Source organism: Molossus molossus, unplaced genomic scaffold (assembly GCF_014108415.1).
Source record: "Molossus molossus isolate mMolMol1 unplaced genomic scaffold, mMolMol1.p scaffold_m16_p_1, whole genome shotgun sequence".
Classification (NCBI taxonomy): Eukaryota; Metazoa; Chordata; class Mammalia; order Chiroptera; family Molossidae; genus Molossus; species Molossus molossus.
The window spans coordinates 249,565,551-249,582,632 of NW_023425344.1; the positions used below are offsets into that span (position 1 = coordinate 249,565,551).

Genomic DNA, 17,082 nt, shown 5'->3' on the forward strand with positions numbered 1-17,082 from the left:
TGTGGTTGTTTTTGTACATCTTTTCAAAAATTGTTACTTTTAACTTTCATGAAAATATTATATGCTTATTTTAGCAATACTGAACATTATAGAAAGGTTTCAGAAAGAAAAAACATTTGTGGCCATAACACTCAACAGTGACTACTGTCAATATTTGGGGAGTATTTTTTTTATGATTATACTATTTCTGAAAAATTATATCTTTTCGCTCATATTTTCATTTGCACATTTATAAATATTTTTATGGATGTGTAATATGTTATTGTGTGATATCCCTTTGAATTAAATAGTTTCTAACATTGTAGACTCAAATAAAAGTATGGTGTTCTTAAAAAGAATAAAATACTTAGGAATTAACCAAGGAGGTGAATGTACTTAGTACCAGTGAACTGTGCACTTAAAAAAATGGTTAATATGATAAATTTTATGTGTATTTTAGCATAATTTTTTTTTTTTTTTTATCCTTACCCGAGGACATTTTTCCATTTTTTTTTTTGTTCAGGTAGAGCGGGAGGGAGAGAGAGGAACAGAGAGAGAGAGAGAAATATCGATGTGAAAGGGACACATTGAGTGGCTGCCACCCGCACAACCGACCAGGGCCGGGGACAAACTGCAACCGAGGTACGCGCCCTTAGCGGGAACCGAACCCCGGTCTCTCAGGACCGCAGGCCGACGCTCTAACCGCTGAGCCAAACCAGCCAGGGCTAGCATAATTTTTAAAAGTTAAAAAAATGTGGTGCTCACGTATGGCTACTATATTTCTAGAATGGATTCCCTGAAGTAAAATTACTTAAGCAATCTTGACACATATTACCAAATTATCTTCCAAAAGGATCAGAACACTTTATAGATTTGTTGGCAGGGTTACAGCTTGCTTTTACCAGTATTGAGTAATTATCATTTAAAAAAATTATTGCTGATTTGAGAGGTAAAGAAATACTTTTTCATACAATTATTGATCAGTTCTTTTATGAACTGAATCATTTAAACATTGAGACCTCAGGTTTTTTTCTAATCAGTTTTAGTATATTATTAACTCCTTGTGTTTGTAGCATTTGAGGGAACATGCAGAAATTTGAAATTTTTTAATGTGAGCAATATCCCTTAGGGGTTCATTTCTTTTCAGCTTGAAAATTGATGTTCACTTCCCTTTTCTTCTAAAGGCTGTGGAGACTGAGGGTCATCATTTCCATTTGTTTTTTATTTAACTGTTTAATCCAGATCTTATTTTGGTATGAAGTTAAGACTCAAATTGATTTTTCCCCACATATAGCCAACCAGTTACTCTTTGTACTGATTTGAGATTCATTCCTTATCATAATATTACACTTGTATAAATACATTTATTGGTTTGGGGCCATTGGTTCTGTCCCATCAACCTGCCTCCTAAGCTCGTATCCCACTGTCATTAACTCATGTGCTTTATAGTTGGTAGGACTGGCCTTTCTCATTAGAAGTGCCTCATTCTTCTTGCTTCTTGTTTTTCCTGGTGAACCTTAGGATTATTTTGTCAAGTACCCAGAAAAATAAAGAGACCCAGGTAAATTTTGACTGTAAGCCAATTTGGGGAAGAGTTAACACCAGACTATTTAAAGTATGTATGCTTCCATTCCAGAAACATACCTTATCTCTATTTGCTCGAGTTTTTTTTTTTTCTTCCCCGTAGTATAGATTTGTTTATATTTTAGAGTGTGTTTAGAGAAATCGGTGATTTCTAGGTCACTCTTCTTTTTTTTTATCCTCACCTGAGGACATTTTTTCATTTTTTGTTCAGATAGAGCGGGAGGGAGAGACAGAGAGAGAAACATCGACGTGAAAGGTACACATTGAGTGGCTGCCACCCGTACAACCCAACCAGGGCCGGGGACAAACTGCAACCGAAGTACATGCCCTTAGCAGGAACCGAACCCGGGTCTTGACCTCAGGCCGACGCTCTAACCGCAGAGCCAAACCGGCCAGGGCCTCTTTGAGTTTTTTAAAGAACTACTTCATATGCATTAAGCTTCCAAAGAGCACGGGGAATCACTAAGAAAATTGAGATCCTTTGATCTTCCCCATTAGGGGAAAATGCATCAGAAAAATGTCTTCACATTTTCTTTGACTTCTAATCTAAATGTTTATATAAAGATTCTAGGAGTGGCTCTGGCCAGTTTGGCTCAGAGATTAGAACGATGGCCTGCGGACCAGAGAGTCCTGGGTTTGGTTCCCACTAAGGGCACGTACCTTGGTTGCAGTTTGCCCTTGGCCCCTGTTGGGGTTGTGCGGGTGGCAACCACTCGATGTGTCTCTATCACATCGATGTTTCTCTCTCTCTTTCTTCCTCACTCTCTCCCTCCTGCTCTATCTGAAGATAAATGCAAAAATATCCTCGGTTGAGGATAAAAAAAAAAAGGTTCTAGGAGTGTTTTACCCCTATGTCTGCTTTCCCATTCATTTGCACAGTCTTAGGACAGGCACATTCCACATTTTATCTCAGATGAAAACTTAAGTATTTGAGGGCAGGTCTTGGTTTTTTTTTAAGTACAGACCTACAGTAAGGTGCTTTGGACCCATTACCAAGCTCCCTGCAGGCCTTATTCCTAATTGTACTTACATCTGAGTTCATTTGGTGTCACTGCCTGGGAGTGGGGTGATGGTGAGTCGTAGGAAATGAGTCCTGGGGACAAGTTCACCCACCTCTGAGGTACCCAGAGGGTTAGCAACTAGAGTCTAAGTTCACATCACTTGACTCTAAACACAGGCTGTTTTTGTTAAGCCACACTTGCTGTTCAGACGGCTGAGGAGCCAGGCAGATGTGAGGCCCCCTCACTGATGCCTGCTCCCCGTTGCTTGTTATAATTTTGTGGCCAGCTGTGGACTCCATCAACATCCTCAGCTCTGCAGAAAGAGGGGACAAGGGTGGGATTTGGTGTGCTTTTACTTGTTTGTTTGTTTTTTAATTCTCACACGAGGATATGTTTTTATTGATTTGAGAGAGGAAAGGAGAACAAGAGAGAGAAACATTGACGTGAGAAACACCGATTGGTTGCCTCCTCTATGTACCCTGACTGGGAATTGGACCCACACCCTAGGCATGTGCCCTGATTGGAATCAAACGCACAACCTTTTGGTGCACAGGATGACACTCCAACCAACTGAGCCTCCTGGCCAGGGACTTATTTTTTAATGGCTGTTGATGCATAGTTAAAGCTATAGTCTTGCTAAGCACCCCTGAACCATTGTTTAGTGAAACGGAAGCCTGCCAGTCAACAGGTGTAACTGCTAAACTCAGTCGCGCTCCTGGTATTTCTTCCTATTATGAATATGTTTAGGAACCAAAGGGTTTTTGCATTCTTGTTTATAAGTAAGTGGGGTGGGGAGAGTTACGTGAGAAATTACAAAAAGAGAAGGTGTGGTTCAGACAAACTTGGTTGTACGTGTGAAGAAGTGAGGAATTTCTTAAGTTCTGCCTGCCAGAAGGATTGTTCTTAAGTTTACTTGTTTTGCGGCCAGCGTGGCTCAGTGGTTGAGTATCGACCCATGCACTGAGAAGTGTTGCTGGTTTGATTCCTGGTCAGAGCACATGCCCAGGTTTGGGGCCTGATTCCCAGTGGGGGGCATGTAGGAGGTGGCCAATCGATGTTCTCGCTCACTGATGTTTCTATCTCTCTCTCACTTTCCCTTCCTCTCTCAAATCAGTAAAGAAAAAAAAAACTTACTTGTTTTTATTTGGTGCTTGTAAAGACATTTCTTTTTGTAGAGAATCTGTCCAACCAACCACCCCCAGGATACTTCAATTTAGAAACAATGTCTTTCTCCTTGGAACAGCTTTTTCATTAACCTTTTTTTTAAAGATAGGAAATTAAGTTCTGTACAGTAGCTTTTAATACTAGCCCCATAAAAATAATTGAAATGTATTTTTCATTAAAAAATTTTAATGTAAACAAAATAACAGTGAGGTATCACCTCATACATGTCAGAATGGCTGCCATCAACAAATCATCAAACAAGTACTGGCGAGTGTGTGGGGAAAGGGGGACTCTAGTACACTGCTGGTAGGAATGCTATGGAAAACAACATGGTTTTCCTCAAAAATTAAAAATTGAACTGCCATTTGACCCAGTGATCCCACTTCTAGGAATATACCCTATGAAGCCTGAAACACCAATCAGAAAGAATATATGTACCCCTATGTTCATAGCAGCGCTATTTACAATCGCTAAGATCTGGAAACAGCCCAAGTGTCCATCAGTAGATGAGTGGATAAAAAAAGCTGTGGTACATGTACACAATGGAGTACTATGCAGCTGTAAGAAAGAGAGATCTCTCATCCTTTGAGACGACATGGAAGGACCTGGAGAGTATTATTCTAAGGGAAACAAAGCAATCAGAGAAAGACAAATATCAGATGATCTCACTTATTTGTGGAATATAATGAACAAAACAAGCTGATGAACAAAATAGACCCAGAGACAGAGAAGTAGGGTACAGACTGACTTACAAACCACAGAAGAGGAGGTCGGGTGCAAGGGGAGGGAAGAGATAAACCACAGAATTTATATGCATGTATACGTAACCATGGATATAGACAACAATGCTGGGGATGGGGTGGGGTGGGGTGAGGGTGGGGGGGTGTCGAGTGGAGGGGGATATCTGGAGGAAGGTGTCAGTTGGGGGAAAAGGAGAAACATCTGTAACAAAAGTATATTAGTAAAAAAAAAAAATTAATAAAAAAATAAAATACTGAGTATAAAAAACAAAATACCTAAAACTTAAAAGTATCTAATATGTTGACATCTTTAAAATACAAAAATAAACCCTAAATGTTATTTTGACTTAACTTCTACTTTCTGACTATTAAATTTTAAATAGCTTTCACTTTCCATATGATTTTTTTTTTAACTTTTAAGTTTTAACTGGCTTTTTTCAGTAAAAATTAGGTCTCGAGAAGAACCAGTATTTGAGGAATTATAAGATTATAACTTGGTGGTAGGATAGGTTGACAAGAGTGTACATTTATGAATTGGGACTGTGATATTTGAATAGCCATTTGCTTAAAAAAAAAAACTAGATTGCTAAAATGCTAAATAAGATACAAACATTAAAGTCATTATAACTAGAAAATAGAAGGCGGCCAGATGGGTATAAAATACCCTTGACTTTGGGGTACCAGTTAGGGGACTGCTAAAATTTCAGGTTCCGGTCCACATACCCACACACACTTGTTTTGGTAGCTCTTAGACCATCTGTTTACAGACTGGCGGGGCTATGGCCTCAGCCCTGCCCCCTGAGCAATGGGATATTTGCCTAAAAGTTACAGAGAAATGAAGACTGCAGAAAGCCGAGAATGCCCAGGCTTCCCGTGCACGCTGACAGCCAAACAGAAGGCTCTTTCCATTTGCAGGTTTTTTTAGTGTCATTTTAAGTTGCAGCTTCCGGCCAATCGGCGGGCTCCGTGCCTGCTGACATCACGCGGCAGCCAGTTCCCTCCAGCTGCAGAGCTTCAGTTTGCCTTTTTTTTAAAACTAAAATGGAGGCTGCTTTCTTGCCTTAAGGAGTCCATTACCTTCCCCGCCGAGTCTAGATGTTGACATGTAATAAAGCAGGAGGCAGGATGGTGGTGGATGCGGCCAACTCCAATGGGCCTTTCCAGCCCGTGGCCCTTCTCCATATTCGAGGTAAGTTATTGTGCGTTTCACTGAGTCGGAACCTTCTGTGGCTAGTTAATAAATGGCTATTGTGCTTCAGATAAGACGAGCAGGAAGTCCTTTCCAGCAGAATTCACGGTTTCACTGCAGACTTAACCAGGGGCGGCGGGGCGTGTCCCTGCAGTTTGGCATTTTACGATCTACTCACAGAATTGGAGTCTTGAGAGAGGCCTTGCATGCATAGTTCAAAGCTGGTTTTTCTGCTTTCTGCTCCCTCTCCCATCCCCCTTTCCGAGCTGTGCTGATGTCAAAGGATGTGAAGTCACCGCCTGGGGAAGGTGTTGGGTGGGGGCTGGAAGGAGAGGCGGTGGCAGCGCCTGGCCAAGTTGTTCGTCTGCAGAGTTTCTCTTACATCTGTGCTGCTTAATACTGTAAAGGTTTCATCAGGGACACATCCCTGAATTAAAGATAAACCAGTCAGAAAAGGTGCAGAAACCATTAGAAAAGAACTTTCTTTAAAAGGATTGTTTTCATTCTTGCTGTGGAGCCTAAAAGAGACATACACTCCTGCTCTGAAACATTGAAACCTGTGTGGGTCATAATTTCTGAAATGTTAGTACTTTTATGGACTCTTAAGGAAATGTTTTGCATTAAATTGGCTCTGCATTGCCGTTTGACTTTAAAATTAGCATAGCAACAAGTTTTCAATGTACATATAGTTACTTTTAATAATTACACTTTGCCTCCTATATTTTATACAAAACTTGGCTTATAAACACAAATTTAGCTTAAAAGACAATTACTCTAGGGATTAATAATAGTAATATTAAAATGTAAGTGTCATTATGGTAGTATGCTTATTGGTATTTTAAAATAGTTGCTATGCAAAATTTTGTTCAGAATTGGGTGAAATAGAAATGGATGTTAAGCTTCTTAAAAGCACTTCAAAATTTATAATATCCCGGCTGTGCCTTAACAAGACAGTGTACCTGTCAAAATCTCCTTTGAAGCCTGTATTAAGGAAGGGTGAGGGCCCGATTTCTAGGTGACCAATAGTCTGTGTGACTAAAATGCTGGGCAGGATTTTTCAAATCCCAGGGTGGACCCAGGGAAGATAACACACAGAAAGACCCAATCACTGAATGACTGAAGCTGGTGGGAATGAGTGTCCACAGTGACCAATTTGTAGGTTGGGCCTTGAATTCACTGTTTTGCAGTATGCCCAGGAAAGAGCAAACACCACCTGAGTATGGCATGTAGATCAGCTGCAGGAACCAAATGGGCAAAATACAGATGTACTTGTGTTTAGATTTAAGTTAGTTTGAAACACTACTTACCATTAAGATGATTGTATTGCAGATAAAATGTATATTTTTATACCTTTCAAGTATCTTACAAATAATAGACATTTAGGATTATGAGTTTTCTGATTTTATTAGACACTTAGTGTACCAGTTATTTTTTTTAACTATAAATTTATTCTGAAATGAAACCATTTGATTTTTCTCTCTTACACCACATTAATTTTTTAATTCTAAGACCTCATTGTGGCCTGTTTGTACTCCCTGCTGTTGGGAGAGTGGCTGGTTGTTTGCTCTCTAACCTCCGTGGGAAAGGCGTGGAGTGCACTAACCTGAAGGGACTCAGTTGTTAAGAAGGGGTAACCTGCCCTGGCCAGTTTGGCTCAGCAGTTAGAGCGTCAGCTTGAGGACCAGAGAGTCCTGGGTTTGGTTCCCACTAGGGGCACGTACCTCTGTTGCAGTTGGTCCTTGGCCCTGGTTGGGGTCGTGTGGGTGGCAACCACTCGATGTGTCTCTCTAACGTTGATGTTTCTCTCTCTCTCTCTCTTCCTCCCTCTCTCCCTCCTGCTCTCTCTGAAGATGAATGCAAAAATGTCCTCGGGTGAGGATAATAAAAAAGAAAAAAAGGGGTAACCTTTAGGGACCTAAAATTGATTTCTAATTCAAATGGTGGGGGTACTTTCTAATTTCAAAACTTGAAGAATGCTTGATTTACTCATAAGGATGTTTTAAGAGAAAGCATGTTAATGTGAGGCTTAGCAAAGTGTTTTATTTATATTGGCTTTTAGAGTCTCGATAAGTTTAATGTCCAGTTAGCAGCTTGTCCAGTGCTGAGGATCATTAAACATGACTGACTGAGAGACACAGCCCTGCAGCACAGGAGCCGGGTTCATTGGAGAGACAGACTTGGGCCCTGGTGCAGGAGAGACTGGAGGAGCCAGCTCTGGGTACCCTGGAGAGTGGGCTAGACGTCACAATGCTGGGAAAGGCCCAGAGGCAGCACCAAGGGGCCTCTCCCTCACTGGGGCTCCTTCCCACTTAGGGAAGAGGGAGTCTTCCCAGGGAAGGGACAGGAACCTGCCCAAGGTCACACCTGTAAGTTAGGGCCAGAACCCAAACCCAGGCAGTTGTTTGGCTTGATTAAGAGCTTTAAAAAAAAAAAGAAAAGAAACTCATTCAAAATGGAAAGTTGGGCTGTTTGTAGAAACTTTGCCACAGGATTAATAGCAGTTTTTTTCCAAAGCCTTATCAACACCCATCTGTTTCAGTGACCTCTTTTGTATGACAGTTTTGTGCCTAGGGCCCATTTCTTCATTTATTACACAAATATTTGTCCAGTCCCTACCTCTGCCTGCCAAGCAGCTTTCCTGCCCCCTGGGGGAGCAGTCAAGTAAACAAATAAATCAGTACTATCACTACACTGATTAGTAGTCCCAATTGGTTTGATAGTTTTCTTCTATTAGATAGTCTTTCTAAAAAGTTCTAGTGTGAAAGGGACAGACGAAACTTAGTGTAAACTTTTCTGCCTGTAGAAGGAGGGAGGCACCTGGACCCTGAAGGCTGTAAATTTAGCTTGATGACCTAAATCCTGTACTTCCAGCGTCTCCATGACAGAAATGTTCTCAGTGCTGTCTGTCCACTGCCGTGGCCCTGGCCACATGTGACTGTTGAGCACTTAAAATGTGGCCAGTGCAATTTCAATTTAGTAGGCACATGTGTCTAGGCTACTGTATTGGACAGCTCTGGATAGGGATTGACTATGTTTCAGTTTCTGGGCGGTCACTATTTTTGGCTGTGATGAAAGCAGCCACAGACAGTAAGTAAATGAAAGGGTGTGATAGTGTTCCAGTAAAGCTCTATGTACAAAAGTAGGGAGCAGGTTAGATTGGGCCCAGTGGCCATAGTTTGCAGGCCCTGGTTTAGACTATTGCTTGAACTTTTTTTTTATTTTTTTTATCTTCACCCTAGGATATGTTTATTGATTTGAGAGAAAGAGAGAAACATCGATCAATTGCCTCTTGTATGCACCCCAAGTAGGGATCAAACCCGAAACTTTTTGGTGTACAGGACAATGCTCCAACCAATTGAGCCACCCGGCCAGGGATATTACTTGAATAAAAAATTTTTTTTTCTTTATTGATATTAGAAGGGAGAGGGAGAGAGAGCGAGAAACATCAGTAACAGAGAACATCGTTTGGCCACCCCCTGCATGCCCCTCCCCACCACTGGGGATTTGGCCCACAACTTGGGCATGTGCCTTGATTGGGAACCTCTTGGTTCATGGATCAACACTCAGCCACTGAGCCACACCATCTGGGCTGTTAGTTGAATTTTTAAATTGCCTGTTAAGAATAGTAAAATGTCAAATAGGTGTCATGGAGTCTTTCCTCTACTTGATGGGGTTCGGGAGCTGGGCCCTCCATGGATCTTATGCTTACTTCCAGAGCTGGGCTCAAGGCAGGAAGAGCCAAGCCAAAGACATTAATGCCAGAGAGGAGGAGAGCTGTCTGATCCTTTTCCAGCTGGCTGTTATTCCGGCCTCCATAACGTTGTTAACTGTTCTGATCATGTTCTGGTTGTTAGCAAGCTCACCCACCTGAGTCTGTCTTTGAACGACTGGTGGGGAGCCAGAGAGCAAATGGTTCTTTTTGTGTGAAATGGTTCTTTCCTGGGAAGTGGAAGTCTGGTGGTAGAAAAGTTTGTTCTCTCACAAGTCTTTCTGGATCACCAATTAGATGAGAATTTTCACCTTTCCAGTAACAACTTAGAGAAGAGCTTGCAGGAAGGCCGTGTGGAAGTTGGACTCCATGGTGTCATTTCCTGCTGCACTCAATCTAATGGCTTATCCGGTACTACTTGTAAAACCTGTACACACACACACACACACACACACTCTCACACACGTGGACTCCTAGATGGAGAACATGCTGCATGCAGTCAAAGCCAGTGAGGACGTGCCTAGGATTATCCTCATTCCCCCAAATTAGGAAGGAATAGTGTCTCAGTGATGACCAGGAGTAAAAGACCCTCCAAAAGAGCATACCAGTGACTCATTCTCTGAATAGTGCAACAACTCAAGACGCCTTCACAAGCACCTGTATGTTATGTAACTGACACTGTGAGGTGACTTTTTAGAAATGTACCTTTGAAGCTCACTTGTAGTGACCCTCTATGTGAAGGTGTTTCTTTTGTATTCCTGAGATGTGGAACTTAACCTAAGTAGCAGGGGGAGAAAGAGTTCATGTTTGTGTGCAGTCTGCCCACCATTGTTAATTAGTCTGCCCTTGAACTTGGGTGCAGTGTCCACTCAGGTTTCTGATCATGATTCCTGCCTTGCAGCAAAAGTTGAACTCCCTAGAATTTTTTCATTAAATTATGTTACTTGTGTTTAAGAATGAGAGAAAAATAAAGAGGTAAAGTTAGTAGGCAAGAAAAGTGTGTGCGTTTTAACCTACGAAAAGGACAGGTGCCTCACAGGCATAGTAGTTGGGGAATATGCTACTTCTGGCCCCATATGTCACATGTCATGGCGCCGTAGCGCTCTGACCAACCTGTACCTCCCAGCATCCCTGCCTGGGAGGTGAGCAGGATACGTCCTGCTGTCTGTCTCCCTAAAGTCACCAGCCTGTAAGGCGGAGTCTAGGGCCCAGCACCCTGCCCCAGTGGCTATCCCAGAAAGAAAGGCAACCTTTACGGAGCACCTGCAGTGGGCTGGGCCAGGGCCAGGCTGCCCTATCCTCTCACTGAGTCACCAGCACTGGGAGGCAGTGTTATCTGGTCCGTTCTGGAAGAGCAGGAGGCACCCTTTTGCCCAGGGCCACAGAGATGAATGAAACAGGAGGCAACCCAGCCCCCTTCACACCGGCGGGCGGGGTGTTGAGGGGTGGTTGTGAAGGCTCCCATCACATGTGCCTTCTGATTGGTATGCTTTCTATACTGAAATAGATTTGAGTGTCTAGAGTTTAGACTCATCTCAGGTTTAAGTGAGAGTTTGTGAAATTCCGTGCATACATTCATGGTGTGAGGGGCACGTTGAAAATTTCCTTCCCTGCTGTTCCATTTCACTTACCAAATCAGCCAGATATTAATTATTGGCTTTATTTTCTTACTTCCCCCATGAATCGTAAGCGTCCTGGGGAAGGTTGTAGTCAGCTGGGTATTCCTCATGACATCTGAGACCGTCTCTGAGTGTAAGCACTGGTGGATTGGAAATAAAAAGCTATTTCCCTGAATGATCGCTCAGATAATAGTTATTGGGTATAATTCTTAGCTAATTACTTAGTCAGTCAAATAGTATTTGTCAGGCTCATGAGAAATACCAAGTATTAAGGGCCTCGACTTGCGCTTAGTCTCTCCTCCCTGTCGGATGGAAGTAGCGCCACCAAGGATGTGGAGACTGGAGAACTCTGGAAAATGGCAGATCATTTTTCTGGTGGTGTACTTAAAGAAAATTTTTGGAATCTTGAAAAGACCGTGGCTCAAGGTCACGAGCACAGATGACTGCTACAGTGAGTGAGGTCTGGTTTTGCTTCAGGCCCTTGAATTATCCATAAATCAAAAATCTTTCCAGCTTAAAAAACAAAACTAAATAGATGTAGTAGTGAAATACAGTGAGCAAATCTGAATCTGCATCAGATCTTTGTTTTAAAAAACAAAATTAAACCACAGAAGATATTGTTGGGCAGTTGGGGAATTTTGATTCTGTTAACAGTGCAGATGCCGCAGAAGCTGGGCTGTCCTTCCTCTGAGGGTGTGCAGCCGGGGTCCTAGGAGGGTCCTAGGAGAGCACATGATCTCTGCAAGTACTTCAGACAATAGAGACGCATCACTGCACGCAAATATGCTAAAATGCGAACACCTGCTGGATCTAGGGAAGTGGGTATACAGGTGTCCATTCAGCTTCCCTGTAGGTTTAAACTTTTTCGTATTGTTTGAGAGAAATGTCTTTAAAATGTACTGCTTTAAAAAAAAAAATGTGCAAAGGAAATGTAATTACTTAGAATTGTTTCCTGGATTGTGAGCAGTGGCCTTTTATGTTCGAGCTTTGGCTTTTCCTGTGTTTTTCTTTTTATTTCATTGTTGACAAATCAGTGGCCAGCAGTGAAATAATCAGGCTTAGCCATCTGGGTGGGCAAGGTTGAGACCCTGCCTGGCACGTTCCCTTCCTTGCTAACTCACATTGGCTGCACAGACAGCTGTACCACCTTACCAAGCGGTATTTTGGGGGTGTACACTTTTCTTGATGTTTATTGGCATTTTTATTGGTCTTTTAAAGGGTAACAGCCTTTAAGGCACACTCTAAAAGAAAACCAAGGTTCCCTCTGAACTTGAGAGGCAGGGTGCTGGGTGGTTGAGGCAGTGGGGGAGGGGTTCTGAAGCCACAAGGCTTGGGGTGAGATTCCCCTCCCCCACCCCACCCCTGCTCTAGTGTTGGGCAACTCAGCTGTCTGTGTCTGGGAACAGCTGAAATGAGAGCAGGGTGACCTGCCTCTGGGTTTTATGAGAGTTAAATGAGTACGTATGCAGTGTGGAAAATGTGCCGGCCAAGTTTTAAGACTCGAAGTGTTAGTGGTCGCCCTGGTCATTCCTTTTCTAGGTCGCATGTGGCACTTCAGAGGCCAGCACCTTAACCACACTTGCTTTACTTTTCTACTGCTGTGTGACCTGTATGTGTTCCACTTGTCACTTTACCACCTGAAGAAATTAGTCCCCTCAGTAGTCCTGGAGTGTGCGCTATGTACTGCTGGTGCGCTGTGTATAAACGTCCTCATAGGATGAGCCCAAGTTTGGCCTCCAGGGCATCTGCATCCAGGTTGCGCACCGCTCCCCAGTTAGTGCTCAGGAGTGCATCTGTTAAGTAAGATAAGAAATTGGCATTTATGCACATTCCTCCCCTCCCCATTTTAGCTCTTTGGAAGAAAAGGGTTTTTGCATAGCATTCATAAAGAATGTTATTTAGAAGTCAGAGACATTCTATGTGATTGTCACAAATAGGATGACTTCACTTGTCACTTCCTTTTAGCTGTTTTTTCTCAATGTTTTTATTTTTATTTTTAGACAGAGAGGAAGGGGGAGAGAGAGAGAAACATTGAAGTGAGAGAGATACATCAATCGGCTGCCTCTTGCGTGCCTCCCCACTGGGGACCGAGGCCACAACCTAGGCAAGCGCCCTGACCTGGAATTGAACCAGGACCTCTCAGTCCATGGGACCATGCTCAGTCCACTGAGCCACACTGACTAGATTCCCTTTCATTGTTTTCAATGCAGATGTCGCTTTCCTTTCATTAACAGCTTGACTTCCAAAAATTTACAGTCTTACTGTCAAATCCCATGATGTAAATTCCTCTGAATTCCTTTCTTGTTGAGATTTTTTTAATCGAGATAGTATTTGAACTAAGTGGAATCTCAACTGTCCACTTATATCTTATTGTTTTAAGTTTTAATGTTGTGGTATTTTTAATAGAATAAGAACTTTAATCATGTTTGGTTAGGTTTTTCAGTCTCTGTCATTGATGTATGTGAACTTTTAGTGCAACATTTGGATTCTTTTTTTTTTTTTTTTTTTTTTTTTTTTAAGAGAGACGGAGAGAAGCATTGATTTATTGTTCCACTTATTTATGCATTCATTGGTTGATTCTTGTATGTGCCCTGGCCGAGGATTTAACCCGCAACCTTGGCATATTAGGACAATTCTCTAACCCAGCCAGTGCACAACATTTGTATTTTTGTTTGCTGGTTGTGTTAATCATGAGCGATGTGTTCTAATTCCAGTATTTTGACTAATGAAGTTAAGGAGAAGAGTAATGTTTCACTCTGGGGAACAAGCCCAGCTCTTCCTAAGTTGCTGGTCCCTGGTTCTTGGTGGTGAGTGTGGCATGTATATGTGTTTACGGTTGTCCACAGTGTCTATACACATACAACTGGGAATTTTGTTCACCTTTATGTAATAAGCTGAGCTAATCCTGGGATGGCATTTGCTAGCCATGTTCTCCGAACTTAAAAGTTGTGAAAGTGTGTTCAGTCTTTACAGAGTGCAGAGTTCACAGTGGAATGAATCCCAGAGATACTCTCCAGGGGTCTGTAATACCATGACTGTCTTCATAAAATACCAAGGCCCCAGCTGCCTCTTTCACTGTGTGGCCATTTGCCTGCATGGTGCCCAGGCAGCAGCTACATAGGTTAGCTCCTTTCATAGACAAGGCAGGGGTATGCAACCAGTGGCCACTGTGTGCTCCACCAGGTGCGTGCCGGTTTGACCTAAGAATTTCTGAGTGAAGCATGAGATGGTTACATACACAGCTTTAACATCATGTGATGAATGCAGAGTCCATGGAAAGCCTTTGGCCCCAGAGCACAGTGCTGTCTCCAGGAAAACTGGGCAGTTGTTTGAGTTGCAAGCTGAACTAGCCACTTTTCTCAGGAACATCATTTCTTGAAAGAACAAAAGGCAGACAAACTGATTATTAAGACTTGAATTTTGTTGTTGTTGTTAATCCTCACCAGAGGATATTTTTTCCATTGATTTTTAGAGAATGGAAAAGAGGGAATGAGGGGAGAGAGAGAGAGAGAAACATCGATGTGAGAGAGACACATCAATTGGTTGCCTCCCACACGCGCACTGACCAGGACTTGCAACCCAGGTATGTACCCTTGACCAGGGACTGAACCCTCCACCCTTCTGTGCACAGACTGGTGCTTTAACCATTGAGCAACATCAGCCAGGGCCAGACTTGAATATTTGACAGCCATTTCCTTGAAAAGGAACAAAGTGAGCCTGTCTACTCAAGGGAAACAACAGTAACACCAAGCAAAACTGTGAACTTTGGAGAACTTGGATCTGCCAGCATGAGCTTGATCGCTGCCAAAGGTGAAGATGGGTGATGTTGACAAATGGGCTTCTTGTTGTGGTCAGGGAAAGGAAGGTCTTCCTGACTCCACACCAGCACTGGCCAAATGCTGCCCCTAAACAGGCAGAGGATACATTCAAGTGCAGGACGTACCCAGGAGCTGACAGAACTGAAACCTCTACCAGCCAGGTTTCAGATTCCATGTGGTAGCTAACATTTAAGAAACTACCACTTGTTGAATCTTAGTGTAGAATCAAAGAACATCACAATTTTTTTAAATCCATTGAAATACCTCCCTTTTATCACTAAACATGTCTGTGTGAGGCTGGGCTTTTTCTCTGAAACTTCAGCCAAAACAGCATATCAAACAGACTGAATACAGAAGCAGAAATGTAAGTCTCCCTGTCTTCTGCTGAGTCAGACATTGAGAGATGTGCAAACATACAAAAGAATGCTATTCTTCCTAACTTTTAAATAGTTATTTTCATAATGATATTTTAACTTGAAATGTGCCTTTTTTATTTATTTATTTTTATTTTCAGATAGAGCGGGAGGGAGAGATGGAGGAAGAGAGAGAGAGAAACATCAGTATGTAAGAGAGACACATCGAGTGGCTGCCACCCACACAACCCCAACCGGGGCCGGGGGCAAACTGCAGCCAAGGTACGTGCCCTTAGTGGGAACTGAGCCTGGGTCTCTCTGGTCCACGGGCCAATGCTCTAATAGCTGAGCCAAACCGGCCAGGGTGAAATGAGCCTATTTTAAATGAATTAATAAGTAAATATTTTAGATATTCTCTAAGCTGGTCAGTATCATAGATATAACCCACATAACCCAAGCTCTTTAGGCCCCTCCATGCTTTTTGTTAAAGTATACGTGGGTCCTGCCCTGGCTGTTTGGGTTCAGCAGTTAGAGCATCAGCCCGTGGACCAAAGAGTCGTGGGTTCGATTCCGGTCAAGGGAGTGTACCTTGGTTGCACTTCGTCCCCGGCCTTGGTCAGGGTCGTGTGGGAGGCAACCAATTGATGTCTCTCTCTCTCTCTCTGTCTCTCTCTCTCTCCCTCTCTCTCTCTCTCCCCCTCCCTCCCACTGTTTGAAAATAAATGGAAAAATATCCTCGGGTGAAGATTTAAAAAATATATATATACATAGGTCATGATGCCAAAAATTTGAAAACCCTTGGCCTGGGAAATCTCTCCAGCATGGGCTAAGTGTGACCCTGACGCTGTTTTTATAAGCCTCCTGTATTTTTTCTCTTTCCCCCTCAAAAAATTCCTAAATTCACCAGTTAGTCAGCTAATGATGTAAACAGGCTCTCGGGCCACAGTGAGAGGCAGTAAGTGCACCCGGAGCCTGCATGGTGAGCAGCAGCGCCTCCCCGGGACCCCGGAGCCTTTCTTTCTGCCTCAGTCAGCTGCTTTTTATCTGTTTCTAATGGATTTTTTTTTTAATTTTTTTTTTTTTTTATCTTCACCCGAGGACACTTTTCCATTTTTTGTTCAGATAGAGTGGAAGGGAGAGAGAGAGAGAGACACCGACGTGAAAGGGACACATCGAATGGCTGCCACCCGCACAACCCAACTAGGGACGGGGACAAACTGCAACCAAGGTACGCGCCCTTAGCGGGAACCGAACCCGGGTCTGCCTGGACCACAGGTCGATGCTCTAACCACTAAGCCAAACCGGCCAGGGCTCTAATGGTTTATTAAATGAGTGTGTAAAGATAGCCACTTTTAAATTTTTAAAAAGTTACAGTTAAAACTAAAGTTCTCCCTGGCCTTATCCCCCAAGTCAGTCCTTTCCTAGCCATCTCGAAGTGAATTGTTTGGAGTTTGCTGTGAATCATTGCAGACGTGCGAGCGAGTGTGTGTGTGTGTGTTTTCACATAAACATAAATATGCATTTATTCACAGAAAGTATATAGTATTTTTGTTTATTTCTTAAGAAAAAAAAAATGGGCAAGAGCAGTTTTCGAAACCTAAACATTTAACACTCTTTAAATGTCCTGACAGTGCTACAAAATGATTTGTGATGCTTGAGCTAAATTGTTACATTGTGTCATCCTGTATTGTGCTATATATATGTGCATGGCATTAGCTCTTAGTGTGGTCTTCCAAGTCTGCTGACTTGGTTTAAACTCCCAGACTAGGTGGGCGTCTGGGAGGCAGCAGCTAGTGGAGCACCTGCTCTGGGCCTGGGACAGTGTCAGCAGCTGTCACGGGCCCTTAACTCCCAAAGCCTGACAGGAGAGAAGCTCCGTGTTCAGTATATAGTCAAAATGAGTATCCACAAGTGGACTTCACCAAA

General features: G+C 42.8%; 1 protein-coding gene across 8 annotated transcripts in view; it reads left to right on the forward strand.

Moving 5' to 3' along the window:
* Nucleotides 1-17,082, forward strand: part of PPP2R5C (protein phosphatase 2 regulatory subunit B'gamma) — a 149,908-nt gene that overhangs the window by 33,561 nt on the left and 99,265 nt on the right. The window contains exon 1 of one of the 8 annotated variants that reach the window (XM_036263560.1): nucleotides 5,467-5,657. The exons of 5 other annotated variants lie outside the window; for them this stretch is intronic. In XM_036263560.1, the coding sequence (XP_036119453.1) occupies nucleotides 5,564-5,657 (94 nt within the window). In that variant the 5' untranslated portion in view covers nucleotides 5,467-5,563. Of the gene's footprint in view, nucleotides 1-5,466; nucleotides 5,658-17,082 lie in introns of those variants that run through there. 2 more of the 8 variants (XM_036263575.1, XM_036263580.1) reach the window with 2 other exon arrangements.